The sequence below is a fragment of the Athene noctua genome, chromosome 25, assembly GCF_965140245.1.
Source record: "Athene noctua chromosome 25, bAthNoc1.hap1.1, whole genome shotgun sequence".
NCBI classification, from domain to species: Eukaryota; Metazoa; Chordata; class Aves; order Strigiformes; family Strigidae; genus Athene; species Athene noctua.
Window position 1 is genome coordinate 1700939 of NC_134061.1, and position 16179 is coordinate 1717117.

The following is a 16179-nucleotide window of genomic DNA, read 5'->3' on the forward strand; positions in this document are numbered from 1 at the left end:
CTGCGGGAGACTCAAGGCAGATACCACCAAACACACCAGCTGCATCGGACGGAGCCTTCCCCCACAGCCAGCACAGGGGGCCCCCCCCCGCAGTGGTTAACCCAACTGCCTGGGTGTGGGTGTAAAAATTAATAGGCACTTGTGTTAATGAATGCATTGCCATCGGAAAGCACCTGGAGCCCATTTGTCTGCTGGTTAAACAGTTATTTACTGAAGGGCACTACAGCAGGCTCTCGGCGCAGGCAGAGCCCGGAGCAGAGCCCCCCCCGTCCTGGGAAGGACACCCTGGGGGGAGCATCCCGCTCCCCCCTGCTTCAGGCAGCCCAAGGCTCAGGCTCTGCGCAGCTCCGCTGCCGGGAGGGTTTCCCCACGGGCAGCACCACGGGGCGGTTTGGGGCTCCTCCATGCTGCATCGGGGCCCCAGTGAGTGTGGCTGTGCCGGGCAGCCCCCCCCCCCGGCCCCCCAGTTTTGCTGCCCGTGCGCCCACCCAGCTGCACCCCTGGGAGCGGATCCGCTGAGCGCCGAGCTGGGCTTTCTGCAGGGAGAGGGGGTTTGTTTCTCGGTCTTTATGAAGTGGGTCACTGCAACCCCAGGCTGGCGGCCAGATGCTCGTGGGGAAGCTGCTGAAAAACGCTCCCATGGCCGAGAGGGGGTGAAAGGGGCCGAGCAGAGGGACACGGCCCCATCTCTCTGCTCTGTTATTTAATGGCCCCCAAACCTCCACAGATTCTCTCTGTCTCTCTCTCAAAAAAAAAAAAAAAAAAAAAAAAAGAGGTGCTTTCTGTAAGAGCCCCGTGCCAGGGCAGGGAAGCTGTGCTCATCTCCTGCCAGCTCACACCCCACCGAAAACCTGCCCCCCGGAAAAAATCTTCCAGCCAGTCCCTTGCCTTCCCCAGCCCCTGCTGTCCTGGGGGTGGGTGTGCAGGTGAGATCCCGCGGCTCCCCCAGGAGAGACCAGTGCTTGCCAGAGAGCTGCACAACGGGATCAGAAGAGGGAATAAACCACCTCCTCCTGCCCCACCGGGCATTCCCCGGCTTGCCTCTGCCAGCCCCCGCCGTGGGCACCCGCCTCCCTCTCCCTGTTCACCCCCCCTCCCCGGCCACCCAGCAGCTCCCACCCCAGGGGCTTTGTCTCCAAGACAGGGATGGAAAAGCGGGAGCAGCTCAGGGCCCTGCGGGGCTGGAAGCAGGGGAGGAGCTCGCAGCAGCCGCCGTCGAGTGGATGCTCGAGAGGTTTCTCACGCAAAGCTTGGGGGGGGGCGTTTAGTGGTCAGGGGGAAGCCGCCGGCCTTCCCCCAGCTCCGGGTGTTTGATAAGGAACACGCGTGACGCTTGCTGATGGCTAAAGGTTAATTAAGTCCCCGCGCTCTGCTGGAGGCAGATGCCACCGCGGGCTCCTGCGCTGCGTCGCCTGGGAGCGCAGGGTTGAGTTTGGGCAGGGGACAGATATAACCCCCCCGCCGCCGCACCCAGTGCCGCAGCTCTACGTGCGAGCGGAGCTGCATCCTCCTCGTTTGCCATGGCAACGCGCAGGCGTCCACGGCTGCCACCAGCACCTGGATGTGGACGGAGGCTGCTGGGGGAAGCGTGAGCTGCCCAGCCAGCTGCCACTGAACTTAGGCAGGGTTTTAAATTTTAAGGGCTGAGGCTCTTGCAGACAGGATCTCCCCTCCCAGAAGGTCACGGGAGGATGGAGATGGTGCTGCGCAACCCCTGGGTGTCAGGGAAGCTGTGCGTGGCCAAGGGACCTCGAGGAGCTCCCTGCAAGGCTGCTCTGGTGGCATGTAGGTGAGAAAGCGGTTGGTGCTGCCTGTCCCACTCTCGGGGCGGGTGACAGCAGCCACAGGGACCCTGGGGACTGTCCGTGGCCTTGGCACGAACCAACGACAGCAGCTGCAGCCAAGGGGCCCGAGAGCCGGACGGCTGGAAGGGGCTTTGCGGGCGTCAGGAGGGGTCGGGGCAGGCGGAGCCGGGCAGAGGACGGTCCCAGCTGCAAAGGGACGGGAGGAAGAGCTGGTGCTTCCACACACAGACCCAAACCAGGGAGAGCAGCAAGGGGTGAGGGGTTACGGTGACAACCAGGGGCTGTCCCCGGGCCACGGCTGCCCCCCGCAAGTGCCACGCTCCGCTGCTCCCCTTCTCGCTTCTCACAGTCCGTGTGGAGTTGAGCTCCTGGGGACTTGGATGCCCCTCTTGACCCGGCGGCAGCATCTGCCAGCATGGAGCAGCTGGGAGAGGAGCAAGAGGGGCACAAGATGCCCGGGCAAAGGCGCTGGAGAATGAACGCTGCCGGGCTTCCACGATGCAGAGCCCCCACAGCCTCCTCCGGCGGGCGGGAGGTCACGGCAATATCACACGCGGAGAGATTAGAAGCTACTCACGTTGCTGATCTGATCCTGAGTCTTTTTGATTCTCTGCAGCTCCGGGGTGTCAGCCACCACGCTAAAGCCTTTCCCCTTGTTCTTCTCAAACTCCTCCTTGTAGCGAATCTGGGGACAAACATGAAAAAACAGATTTAAACACGGGGGAAAACTGGTGTGCACAGCAGCTGGATTCAGCAACAGCTCCTCACCGTGACCCACGTGCTTCATGAGATGCAGCAGCTTTCTAGCGGGGCCTCTGCCTTGCTCAGGAGACCCCCCAGCGTACCCAGAAATAGCAAAAGGGGGTACTGCCAAGAGCTGCAACACACAGACAACTTCCTATGCATCTGCTGATCTTGTTTCTCTCTCAGCGGGGGCTGGGGTAACTCAGATTTACTCTGAATTTCCTGTGGGCTACCAGCGCACCCCAGACACGTACCACAGAGCAACTGACCCACGGCGAGCTGGAGCCTGCTGGAGGGCCCCGAGGACTGGACGAGCTACACCCCAACAAAGGCACGTCCACCTCAGGGGCCGTTCGGCTGCTCTGGGAAGGAATACACCCAGAAGACCAGAACAAAACCAGAGGGTGGAGGGTGGAGGCTGGCAAAACAAGCATCCTCATTTCTGTTTGCCAGACACTGACATCAGCATCCCTTCCCATCACACCCAGGAGCTGAATAGTCCCCGTTTTCTGTTGTGCTGGTTTTTGTTGTGCTTTTTTGTTTTGTTTTGTTTTTTTTAAATATAACTCTACACAGCTTTAAGACCGGGGTTTCCAGCTCTCCCAGGAGGGAGCTAACACAGAATCCCAGAATCATTCAGGTTGGAGAAGACCCTTGGGATCATGGAGTCCAACTCTCAGCCTGACTCTACAAAGTTCTCCCCTACCCCACATCCCCCCACAGCTCATCCAAACGACCCCTAAACTGCCCCCCCTCCCTGGGCAGCCTGTTCCACTCTCTGACCGCTCTTTCTGGGAAACATTTTCTCCTCATGCCCAGCCTGACCCTCCCCTGTTGGAGTTTCAAGCCGTTCCCTTGTTCTATCACTAATGACCCGTGAGGAGAGCCCAGCCCCAGCCTCTCCACAACGTCCTTTCAGGGAGCTGTAGAGTGATGAGGTCTCACGGCGAGAGCCCAGACGTGCTCCCAGCCCTCAGCAGCCTCAGCTCCGGGGGCTGCCGGTCCCACCCCAGTCCCCGCTGGCCCCGCTCTGCGCAGGACGCTGCTCCCACCCACCCATGTCTCCCAGAAGCAGAAGCAGCTTCTGCAGAGGCTGAAACCCAACCGCTGCCTCGATGGCTCCAACGGGGAAGGAAACAGCACCCAGCTGCCTGGCCCGCCCCAACACAGCAGCTTTGCTGACTTTCAGATCCGAGCGGCCAGAAAGACGCCCCGTTCTCATGGAGGGGGGGGAGCAGACGTGCAGAGAGAGACACCCCAACCTCCTCCATCCTCTTTGTGGGGATCTGACCCTCCTCCAATGACTGTCAGAGCTGCCTCTGCCTATCTGGGAAGCAAAGAGCCTCCCGGGGATTCACCTCCCCGGTCCCTGCGGGCAGTTGTGTGTTGTCCCCGCAGGGGGAAGGTCACCACCGCCTCTCACGGAGCAGATCAAACCTGGGCCCGGCGGCTCGGCTCTGCCTGTGCAATGTGGGGCCGATGCCCACCCCCTCGGGCCGGGGGGAGGCTGCGGGCAGTGGGACAGAGGTGCTGGGGGTGTGAGGAGCAGAGCAGGAGCCCTCTTTGACGGAGCAGGCCGGGAGAGCAGCCGCCGCATCCCTCCCCAAGCAAGGGAAATGCTCAGCCCAGCACACGCTGGTGTCTGGCCAGCGCAGGCAGTTTCCCGTAACCCTTCCCGTCCCGCAGCAGGACGGCAGCCCGCCAGACAGACGGACAGTGGGCCGGGAAGCCGGGCTGGCCCCACAGACAGCGAGCTCACAGGACGAGGGCTCTGCCTGCAGACCGGCACCGCGCTCACGTGCCGCGCCAAGATAAAGCTCGGACGCAGAGAACCGGCAGCACGGCGGAGGGGGCGGAATAAAGCTGATTTCTCCCCGACACACACTCCTACAGAGACACTCCTTCAGACCTCACATATCTGCCTCCCATCCAGACAGCACGTCCAGCTGGGCCTGGAAACACCTTTCAGGAAAAAGCTGCCAAACATGTGATAATATCTTCTGGAGAAGCCAAGACACACCTCTGCTGCCATCTGGGCTCTCCCGTGGCCTTGCCTGGCTCCAGCGCCGGCCCTGGCACAGCAGGCAGGGGCAGGCAGCATTGGGGCCGCACTGATGCGCCCAGGTCAGACCCCCCCGGGGCTGGAGGCAGCCAGGGCAGCACGGAGCAGCTCCCGCTGCCGCGCTGCTCAGAAACGGGAAACGAGCTATCCAGGGGAAGTCAGACACGGCGGTTTCCATTTTGCAGAGGCTCAGGCCAGCTCCGTGCAGCCCCTGCCCCGGCTGGCCTGGGGTGGCTCGGGGGGGGCTGCAGCGCCTGCGGCTCCGAGGGTTTTGTCGGGAGCAGGAAGGGATCAGCCGGCAGCTCTGCGCCGGGTGCTGGCAGGCTCACGGGAGCTCAGTGTGGGCTGCAGGGGGGAGGTGTGGGTACCCCAGCATTTCCTCTCCCCGTCCTGCAAACCAGGAGAAATGCAAGCGTTGGAAGCACAGCCTCTACACCTTCAGCACAGCCATGGGGGGTGACAGAAACTCTCACGCAGATGGTATGATCTACGAGCCACGTGAAATTTCTAACTCTGATGTGACACGAGAAAGCAAAGGCTTAATGGACCGGGCTGCAGAAGCCACGCTGGGTGGATATTAATACAACCGAGATGCCAAAGCACCGAGGACACGAGACCAGTTTCAAGGCAGAAGCCTCCTTTTGCTGGAAACAATAAGAAGGAGAAAAAAAAACCCCAACTTTTGCTAGCTGTGGTAGAGAACGTATCTCAAACATCACCCATTAGGAAGGAGCAACCTCGAGGTGTTAACCATGGGGCACGAGGAACCGAGGGTTTAACAGAGCTGTGACATAAAACCGATGACGCAGACCTGGAGAGGGGATCAGGAGGGGGTGAGTCAGCCCCAGCGCCAGGCGGGCAGAGGGGCCGTGGTTGTCCTTTATCTGCTCTGCTTTCAGTAAAGGCTGTTTTCCCTGGGAGCTCTGCAGCCTGGGCGTGGGATGCTGGCCCTGCCGTTGTGCCTGGAGATGCTGCTCGGAGGGTTCATCCCGCAGCCTCCTGCCCAGCCTGCCCCGAGGAGGGGGCACCGGGCGCCCACGCTGGCTGCAAACACACAAGTTGATGAGCTGTAAGAAATCCAGGCTAGAAAGATAAAGAGTCACCAAGGGAGAAACTAATCACAAGGCTAAGCAGTTCCTTTTGAGAAGTTCTGTATTTTCACCCTCCTAAATCCCACCCCCTCCACCTTCCTTGGGTTTTTTACCCCTCTAACTTCCAGGATACAGGAACTTGGCCCTAAGAAAAAAAAAAAGCCATATGGGGATGCCTGACTGCAGGGTGGGGGGACCCGACCCAGGGGCGAACCCAACCCTGGAGTCGTGGGGGAAGATGCTGGTACATGGGGGCAGGTCTCCCCCAAAACACACGTCCAAGGTTGGTGCTCCCAGCTCGCTGGGGCTCCTGCACCCCAGCACGCCCGGCCACGGAAACCAGAGCGTGGCACGAGCACTGGGGCGATGCTGGGAGGAAGCAAGGGAGGTCACGGGGCAGATGTTGTCCCCACGCTCAGCAGGGGAACGGCAATTTAACAGGATCCACGGCCCTTCCTGGCACAGGAGTGGCCGGGTCCTGCCGGGCTGCAGCCACGGTCAGGGCTGAGCGAAAAGGCCGGAACGGAGGGAGGAAACGTTCAGACAAGGCACCTTTCAGCTGCTCCCTGGCCTTACACGGGCATGGGGTTGTGCAGGCAGGAGTCTGGCAGGCAGTGCTGGGGAGGGGGGAGAGGTGACCCACGACCCCCGGCCACGGGGGAATCCCACCGCCAGCACAGGCTGCACTTGGAGAGGCATGAGTCCGTGCTCCAGCCACGCTGCCGAGGTCCTGCTCCCTTTGCTCCCGCAGAAACTAGAGTGCAGGTGACCCTGGGTGACAAAGAGGGACAGAAACGCACGGTTCGGTACATCCCGCCGAGCCTTCACAGGGCACCAGCTCAGCGCTGTGCAAAGGGCTGTGAAGATCCATCGCTCCTGCCCCAGCTGCCAACCCACACCCCCACTCCTGTCACTCCGCTCGTGGCCAAGTTTCAGCTACATGTTGGATGGAAGAGCTGAGTGAGGCAGACAGCGCCACATCCACACTTCATCCCATTGTAAGAAAATGGGATCCACAATTCACAGAATCCCAGAATCATCCGGGTTGGAAAAGCCCCTGAAGCTCCTCCAGCCCAACCATGACCCTCCCCCTGACCCTTCCCAACTCCCCCAGATCCCTCAGCGCTGGCTCAGCCCGACTCTTCAACCCCCCCAGGGATCCCGGGGACTCCCCCCTGCCCTGGGCAGCCCATTCCAACGCCCAACAGCCCCTTCTGCACAGAAATCCTTCCTCAGAGCCAGCCTGACCCTGCCCTGGGCAGCTTGAGGCCATTCCCTCGGGGCCTGGCGCTGGGGCCTTGGCTCCAGAGACTCATCCCCCCTCTCTGCCCCCTCCTGGCAGGGAGTTGCCGAGGGCCAGGAGGTCTCCCCTCAGCCTCCTCTTCTCCAGACTGAACCCCCCCAGTTCCCCCAGCCGCTCCCCAGCAGACCTGTGCTCCAGACCCTGCCCCAGCTCCGTTGCCCTTCTCTGGCCACGCTCGAGTCATTCAATGGCCTTTTTGGGGTGAGGGGCCCAAAAAATCACGTTCCCAGAGGCAATGGGAAGGAGAGCGACGACTGGTGCATCCACGCGTTCTCCGAAGGGAGCCGGAGAACAGCCCTTCACACATGACAACCCCTCGCAGGTCTCGGCTCAAGCAGTTAAACCCCGCTTACATCCACATCCTCAACGCCACCAGCAGCTCCCCGAGGTGCCGGCCGTGGGGCTGCAGGAGGGACGGGAGGTGGGTACCTGCCTCCCACACCACGGGAGCCTCCACCCTCTGGCAGGAAGGGCTGTGCCCAAAACCACCCATTTTAAGAGTTTGAAAAAGGAGCCACAGGACGGGAACCTACAATTTTCTTGCCACACGTGGGCTGTTAGAGAAGGCTGCAGGCGTAAAAGCTGTCACTTTGGAGACTCGTTTAGCTGCACAAGACATCATTATCCAGCGTCTACCAGTGACCGGAGCAGGAGACGCCTCCTCACCCGACACAAATAGCGGAGGCATCGGGAGCGACATGAACCCGCTCCGGCTCGGCACGCAGCTGCCCCGTCCCCACCCTCCGGCGAACAACCGGCTTTTCCAGTCACACCGCGCTGGACAAACAAGGGTAGTTTTGGTGGGAGGAAATATGGGATCAGCCCCCTCAGGGTCACCCACGAGGACAGCAGCTCCCCAGCAGCTCTGGCCCAGAGGAACGGGCAGAAGTGCTGGGGAATATCCCTCCCACGGCCGGAGAACGACCCTCCACGGGTTAGGAATCCCTGGCAGAGGCCACAGACCCAGGGATCTCCTGTCCCCGAGTGCAGCCCCCAGCCACAGCCTCCCCGCAGGGACACGCTCTGGGGGGAGCCTCACATCGAGGACCAAAGGCTCCAACGGCTGAGTCTGGCTGGCGAAGTGCAAGCCTGAAGGCACGATACGACTGCTCGCATCACCCTGACCTTACTCCACGAGGGATTTTACTGCCTGCCCCAGCAGTGCCAGCCAGGACGTGCTTTTAGGTGGCACTGGAACTGGCAGACGGGAGCACCGAAGCCCTCCTGCCAGGCTGTCACCGCTGCAGAGCCCAGCCAGCCCTTCTCCACAAGCCTTTCCCTGTCTCGGCGAACAGCTCCAGTTCCTCCAGTTAATTTGCAAGACTCTGAACACCTCCTCCCCCCCTTCCTCGCTGCCTCTGGAAGGGCTGAGGTGACCTATTCCCGTCCCCAGGGGTTTGCTCAGCTCTGCAATTAGTAAGAAGGGACTGTCAATAAAGCTGCTGGTGCTTTAGCTAGAGCGCTTCAAGAAATACAAATGTTTGGCGCTTGGAAAATAGGAGACTCCCTTTGTAGGCAGAACAAAGGCAGAGAGGAATTAAGATCTTATCTGAAGTGTGTTTGGGATCTCTCCTCCCCAGGGCTCGGGGCGATTCAGCCTGGCAGTGTCCACCTGGTTCAGGTTTGCCACCTCCCTCCCACTGCTCCCGCGTCCCTCCCAGCCCCTCTCCGCAGGGGCTCTGCCAGCACCCCCCCAGCACCCTCCACCCCCTCCCACTCCGAGACATCCCACTTTGCAGCTCATCCTGGTGTGAAACCAGCACTGAAAACGTGGGGTGCTGGCGTCTGGGAAACGGGAAGCCTCTGCCTGCACCCCAGCCCCTCCTCTGACACGCAACCGGGAGCGTGCCGAAGGCTCCTCCAGCCCTGTGCTGCCCCCGCTCCAGCCCCCAGTGTCCAGGGGACCAGCGGGATGTGACGGGGACAGCGGTCCTGCTGGCATTTGACTTGGAGACACCAACTTCTGGAGGTGCAGGCTCAAAAGAAGAGACACCCCCTCCCCTGCAAGGCAGCTGGCTCTGCCTCCAGTCACCTCCCACACACCGCAAGGAGCTGAAAGTCCCAACCAGCTACGGAAAAGCCCAGGCAGCAGAGCACGCTCCCTCCCCAAGGTCTCCTTTAATAAGCAACAACTAACGAAGAGCCTGAATCCATTGTAAAAACAGCGCTGGAGAGTCCGGACCACTCGCTGCAGCATTATCTCGATTGTTACCATGGAAAAGCAACTGTGTCTCCCCTTAACCGCTCTAGGAAACACAAAGCCAGCCCCAGGCTGAGCTCTAGCTCTAAGCTCGAGCCGAGCTGCACTTGTGCAAGCCAGGGAGCTGTTGGGCAACCGGCTCTGAGGAAGAGACCTTACAAAAGCAGAGGTTTCAAAACTCGATGCTGGCGGCACCAGCACCACCAGCTCTAACAGGTGAGGTCCTGAGGGTCCCCCTCCTCCTCCTCCTCCTCCTCCTCTGCTGGATGCGTTCCCAGGGAATCTGCTTCTCAGCTCCCGACACTCTCAGGCTAATGGGAAGAGAAGGAAGGTCACTGCATCCTTCACAGCGCGGCGGGGAGAGGATGCACTGAGCCCAGAAGATCACTGCTCACCCTGAAAACACCACGGCACATCCCGCGCTCCCCTCCCTCTGGACCGTTACGACGCTGAGCCGAGCCAACGTGCCTGGCTGACAACACCCCCAGCAGCCTTTTTGCCCCTTTTCAAAGGAAAAAAAACCTAAACAGATTCCCAGAACAGTCGCCACATCCTGTGCTCTCCTGTGAGACGCTGACTCAAGCCAAAATTGCTGCTGGACGCCTCTTCCCCCAGCCTGCAGCTCTGCGACACCGAAGCTCATGACGACGGTTCAGGGCATCGTCTGAGACGCTTCAACACAGCCAAGTCCTACAAGAAGGGTCACCCACGCTCCAAAACTGCCCCTTTCTGGGCCAACCTTGCCTTTCCGGCTGCTTCTCTGCAAAACTGATACTCGCATTTCTGCTCTCGGTATCTTGGAGTAAGAGAAGGAGCCTGGGGATTGCTCCTTGGCCCCAGCCAAGGGACCAAGGGCCACGCGGTTCCCACCCCGTCACCCAGAGTCGTTGGCGCGAGGACGCAGCCCACAGCCCTGCGTCACGGCTGGGGACTTTTGCTGATCCAGGGACACCTTCCGGGGGTAAAATGGGACATGTCTTGACAACACCCTTCTCAAACAGGCTCTTCTCTTCCCACTAGAGAAAGAAATCCTTATCTGTGCCAGTCGTTATCCCTTCTATCTGTTTATTTCTGCTTGCCAGAGCTTTCAAGCCCTACATGATTTGGGTTTACCTGAAATACTTGCCTAGAGAGTCAACGCCTGTCCAGATGAAGCCGTTTGCCATTTCGCCTGATTTTGTATCAGTTGGGAAAAGGTAAACTGGTGCAAGGCACAGACTGGGAGAGGCAGACTGCCTGCTGCACCCTTCCCACCTCCGGGAGGTCCCAGCACCCACGGATGAAAGGAACAGCAAACCCAGGTGCGATGGGTGAGACCTGCGAGGAGGGACCCACACCCCAAACCCGCCTCTGCCTCCTCTGGGCGAGGATGGGGGAAAGCACCAGAGAGCAGGAGGACGCGGGCAGAGTCCGGCGGCCCCGGGGCGAGGAGAGACCCGCGCGCTCACCTGGCTCTGGAGCTCGCTCTGCTGCTTTAGACGCAGGTTCTCGGGGGTGTCTGCCACCATGGTGAAGGACTGCTTCGGGTAGTGTCTGGAGAGAGAAGGGGGATCATGAGTCACAACGTTCCCGCAGGCCACGGTCACGCTCGCTGCCCCTTCCCACCCAGCGCCTCCCCCCAGCAGCTCCAAGGGCTTCGGCCCCGCTCCAGAGCGTCCCGGGGAGCAGCAGCCGAGCTGGGACACACCACGGGGGGTGCAGCAGGAGCCACTGGGGGTGACGGGGTTTCTCCCTGTGCTCGCTCACCTCTGCCCAGCGCCCTCCCCAGCAGGTAACCCAGTGAGAAACATGTATCTCCCGATCTCCATGTTAACTTCAGCTCAACCTCAGTTTTATCAAAAAAAAGGAAGGGGAGGTGTTTTTTTTTTCCCCAGGGGACAAAGCCGTTCCAGGTTTGTGCCTGTCTGATTTCTGGAGAGACCTTAATCCATCTTCAACGTTTCATTAAACAGTCCTGAGGGTAACATTAGCCCAAGCAAACGCAGAAACTTTGCCCATTTCCCTGTTTCAGCTGTGAAAGGTCAGAGGGGACCAAGAAGGTTTTACTTGCTTATTTTACTGCCGTTTCGGCCACGCAAATCTCACATGATGGTTTCCTGGTACTGCAGAATATCACACGCCTGGCATAGCCCATGCCAGCGTCACCATGCCCAGCTTGGGGCACAGGCTGCACCTCTCACCCACACCAGTTCAACACGTTCAGCGAATCCTCAGGACATGCCCGGGATGGGAGGAGAGCAGCAGCAGGAGACCTCCATCGTGGTCTGGCTACAAGCCACACCATTGCTCTGGAGTGCCACACAGCAGTTTCTGAAAGCACACGCAGCCTTTGTAGAGACGACACAAACCAACAGTGAGAAGAACTCAGGTACTGGGAGAAAGTAAATATCTAATCCTAAAGCTGGAGGCTGCTACAAGCCCCGTCCAAGCAGATGTTAAACTTCACGTGGCCATTCCCACCTCCCGGAGACACAGAAAACAGCACAAAGCACATCGCTGCCGTGACAGGGCACGTCCAAGTGTGCAAAAGCCTCCAGCCAGGCTGGGCCAGACCCCAGCGGTGGGTTATTGCTGGAGTCTCTCACGCTGAGCAGTGGCAGGGTCAGTCCCAGCACTCCACAGAATCAATCCCAGACCCATCCGGGTTGGAAAAGCCCTTGCAGCTCCTCCAGCCCAACCATGACCCTCCCCCTGACCCTTCCCAACTCCCTCAGATCCCTCAGCGCTGGCTCAGCCCGACTCTTCAACCCCCCCAGGGATCCCGGGGACTCCCCCCTGCCCTGGGCAGCCCATTCCAACGCCCAACAGCCCCTTCTGCACAGAAATCCTTCCTCAGAGCCAGCCTGACCCTGCCCTGGGCAGCTTGAGGCCATTCCCTCGGGGCCTGGCGCTGGGGCCTTGGCTCCAGAGACTCACCCCCCCTCTCTGCCCCCTCCTGGCAGGGAGTTGCAGAGGGCCAGGAGGTCTCCCCTCAGCCTCCTCTGCTCCAGACTGAACCCCCCCAGTTCCCCCAGCCGCTCCCCAGCAGACCTGTGCTCCAGACCCTGCCCCAGCTCCGTTGCCCTTCTCTGGCCACGCTCGAGTCATTCAATGGCCTTTTTGGGGTGAGGGGCCCAAAACTGAACCCAGGAATCGAGGGGCGGCCTCACCAGTGCCCAGCACTGGGGTAACGGTGTTTTCCCGTCCTGGCCCGTCACTCGGGGTCCTGCTCTTGCCCACGGCCAGACCCGCTCCGGGCAGCCGCCCTCGCTGTATGTGGAGCCCGACACGTGGTGCAGAGGAAACAGTTTGCAAGAGGAAGGTTTCCAGATTGCTCAGCACCAGCTGCTGTGGAGGCAAAGCCCTCTGCTCCCCAGGAAAAGCCCCGAGAGGAAACCTGGCACCGAACAGATGGCAACTGCTCTCGCAGGACGGCAGAGAAACCAAAGACATCCCACAGCAGCACTTCAGGTTTACAGTGCAGATAGAGAGCGAGAAGGGGAAAACTGCCTTTTGAAAGGGTCAGAGGTTTCTCTTTCACAAGAGTTGAAGCAGGATTCCCAACCCGGGTGGCAGAAACAAACTGCAGGATTTTAGGAAAGTTACGGAAGAGCAGGTGGGAGGCACAGGGACACCAGCCCCATCCCTGGCTGAACGCACACGGCATCGGGGCAGCACGTCATGCTGCAGCTCTGTTTCACTTTCAAAAACATGCAAGAAATTGATAAATTTTCTTACAAAGCCGGGCAATCCAACTGTCCTCTCACTGTAGCAGCTCTTGAAAGAGGTGACCGGGGCTAAGCAGGCCACTAAACCCAGACTGCAGCTCCTCGCCGAGAACTGGGAGCGAGTGGACAACCGGGGAGCTGAAGGCTTCGAGCACAACCCTGAGCCCAGTCCCAGGGCTGTAACTCAGCCTGTGCAGCCTCCAGCTCCCACATTTCCATCCGCGCGGCTCAACCAGTGGCTGAGCCCAGCTCTCACCCGAGGGCCATGCAGCAAACTATGGGATGGCTGCAGCTCCTGTCCCTTCCCAGACCACATGAAACGGGTTTTTAAGAAGCCCCTGAGCTCTGCTTTGGGAGCTGGTGTGCTCCAACATTAGCAACTATCTATTTAGAGAATCAGCATTAGCACCTCTGCCCAAGGCTGACCGAAGCGTGGCCAGGCGAGGGAAAGCGAGCGGAAGGCCAGCTGCATGCCAGGGGCTCTGGCTGAGAGCTGCTGCCTTCGAGCAGCACTGTCGGAGCAGGACAGCAATAGATCAGCAACCGCAGACCTGCAAGAGCAGCACATACCTCAGTAAAGCAGCAATGCAGGAAACTCAAGAATAAAAATAGCTGCCTCAGCCCCGCTGAAAAAAAATAGAGAAACCCCCCCCCTACACACAGAGAAACCAACCAATGCAGATGCGGTTTGCAGAAAGGGGAAAAGGCAACTCCGCCAGCAGCAGCTCGCTGCTTGCTCCCCTCCCCAGCCCCCCCAAAACACCACGCCACCCCCTCCCTGCTCCAGACCTCGTCCCGCTGGACGTCACCGGCTGCCGCGTCCCATCGCCCCCACCCCAGCCGCCTGCTGCTGCCAGGGGCTGCGTCAACGCCAGCGTCCCGCAGGGATGGGCAGCATCTGATGGGTGGCTGGGTGTGACAGCAGAATGGGAACGGCCTCAAGCTGCCCAGGGCAGGGTCAGGCTGGCTCTGAGGAAGGATTTCTGTGCAGAAGGGGCTGTTGGGCGTTGGAATGGGCTGCCCAGGGCAGGGGGGAGTCCCCGGGATCCCTGGGGGGGTTGAAGAGTCGGGCTGAGCCAGCGCTGAGGGATCTGGGGGAGCTGGGAAGGGTCAGGGGGAGGGTTATGGTTGGGCTGGAGGAGCTTCAACTCACTCCCCAGCCAGCCCCCACCCCTCACCAGCCCCCACCGATGCAGCCATACCCATGCCAAATAAGCCTGAATGAGCCCTCCACAGCCCCCCCCCCAAACATCCAGCAATAAGATCGAAAAGAACAGGAATCAGTTTTCCACAAACAGATCACCAAATGCTTGAAGGATATAGTTTAATCTCTGTTTAAATTAATCTGATTAGAGGGGATCTAAGACTGTGTGTTTAGGCTCCCTTCCCCACTGCCTTCAGGCACTGCTGTGTCAAGGCTTCACGCTGGGATACAGCATCAAGGCAGATATTTCAGCAAGCTACCGCCTGCGGCTCGCTGCAGAGAAATTCCTGCAGTAAGACTCCAATAACGGCAAAATCCGATTCTCCGGGAGGGTCCAGGAGCGAGAGACACCGGGCAGACCCCACACCGCAGAACCGGTTGTGGTTTATTGAAGCGCTCTGGACACTCCGGCCGCAGCTCCTGCCCTCCCGGCAGCCGGAGCCATGGGGCCGGGGGTGTCTGGGGGGTGAGAGCCTGACCCCCCTCTGGCGCAGACGCTTCGGCAAAGGCCGTGGAGCTGCAGGGGCGAGGGAGATTTTAGAAGCAGCAAACCAGAGTAAAGCACCTTGGGACCAAATCCACCCCAGCTGCCGTCTGCTGCCAGCAGAGACGAACAGCCGGGGCGGGCTGGCGAGGGGGGAGCTCGGTCTAAATGACATTGGCCCAGTTTGGCCTCTGGTTAGCAAAGGTGGCTCCTGCAAAGGCTGCTGCGATCGCACAGGGGTAATGCATTCACACCCTGAAGAGAGAGCGTCGAGAGAAGGGGGCCCTTTGTCATCGCAAAGGCGGCAAAAACCCTTCTTAGCGGCCAGCGAGCTCCGGTGGCCACGGCAGCGTCAGGAGTTTGCATTTTACACCCCTCGCTCAAGGGGTGCTGCACCTCGGCCACCCCCAGGGACGACTCCCTTCCCCTTCTGCTACGGGGAGGCTGGTACCTGGTGGGCAGCGCCAGGAGCAAACACCACGGGCAGGAGATGGGCATTTTCTTTGTCCAAACCCAGCGGGCAGCTGCTGGGGTTTAATTAACAGCGGTGCCAACCCGGGAACACCCCCCCTCAGGGTACAGGGGCAGGAGGTGACAAGTCCTGAGACTGGTCTCGTTTCACCCGAGGTACCGCTCACATCCTGGAGCCCCCTCCTGAGTTTCTTGGAAGCCACCACTGGACTCACAGCAAGGTCAAAGAAAACAGCCACCTTTAACGGACAAGCAGCCCAAACCCCAAACGCCCTCCCAAGATGAGTAATTCTCCATTTGCAGAAGGCGTGGGGCGATGCACACCAGCCCCAGATCTGTCGTGGGGATGGGAACGGAGCTCTGTCCCAGTCCTACGAGCAGAACCAAACGCCTTCACCACTGCCCGGGGTCTTCGCAAATCCAGAGGATTTTTTCCTGCTGCTCAGCAGCAGCTTTTACAGAGATCCCCAATTTTAACAGCCCCATCCCCTGCAGGGCGCTGAGCTGGAGGCTGCACGCAGCCCCCAGGCTGGCAGGGCAACCACCCAGGGAGACATATGGCTCCGTGAAGGGCAAATGCCATTTTTAAGTTGTGTGCACCGCCAGCCAGAGCTGCATTTACAGCTCAGCCACGGCCCAGAAGCTCCCGTACTATCTGCTGGTGCTGCCAGTCGAAATCATCCCATTGCCATGGCAACTGCATCCCATGCCCTGGGCATGCTAATAACGCTTGGGAGAAGACGAGTCCCCAGCAGCAGCCTCCGGATGCGGGGAGGAGGGAAGCCCCAGTCACTGCGAGGGCTGGAAACGGGAGAAATTCATCCCCGTGGAGCTCAGAGAAATTGAAAAGCCGTGGTTGTAGGGGAGGGGAAAAAAAAAATAAATCTGAAAGACAGCTGAAAGCCCTGCTTCTTGCTTTTACAGGAGCACCAGACCCAGAGCGGGTTGTGCCCTGCTACAGCCACAGCCTGGCGAGGGAGAGGAAGAGATAGCCATAGACCACACAGCCTGAGCTAGAATTAGGCTTCCGCTTCTGTCAGATTTTTGAGGAAACCTCCCAAGGATTTGAGGCAGCTTTTCACTCAGCCTTCAGCCCCTACAGACTGTT

The 16179-nt window shown here is 59.9% G+C and overlaps 1 protein-coding gene across 2 annotated transcripts in view; it reads right to left on the bottom strand.

The window, feature by feature from the left end:
* The window catches only part of LASP1 (LIM and SH3 protein 1), a 34774-nt gene that overhangs the window by 3977 nt on the left and 14618 nt on the right, over positions 1 to 16179 (bottom strand). For both annotated transcript variants that reach the window (XM_074926938.1, XM_074926937.1), the window contains exons 3-4: positions 10654 to 10738; positions 2383 to 2490 (exon numbers count right to left, since the gene is read on the bottom strand). In XM_074926938.1, the coding sequence (XP_074783039.1) occupies positions 2383 to 2490; positions 10654 to 10738 (193 nt within the window). The remainder of the gene's footprint in view (positions 1 to 2382; positions 2491 to 10653; positions 10739 to 16179) is intronic.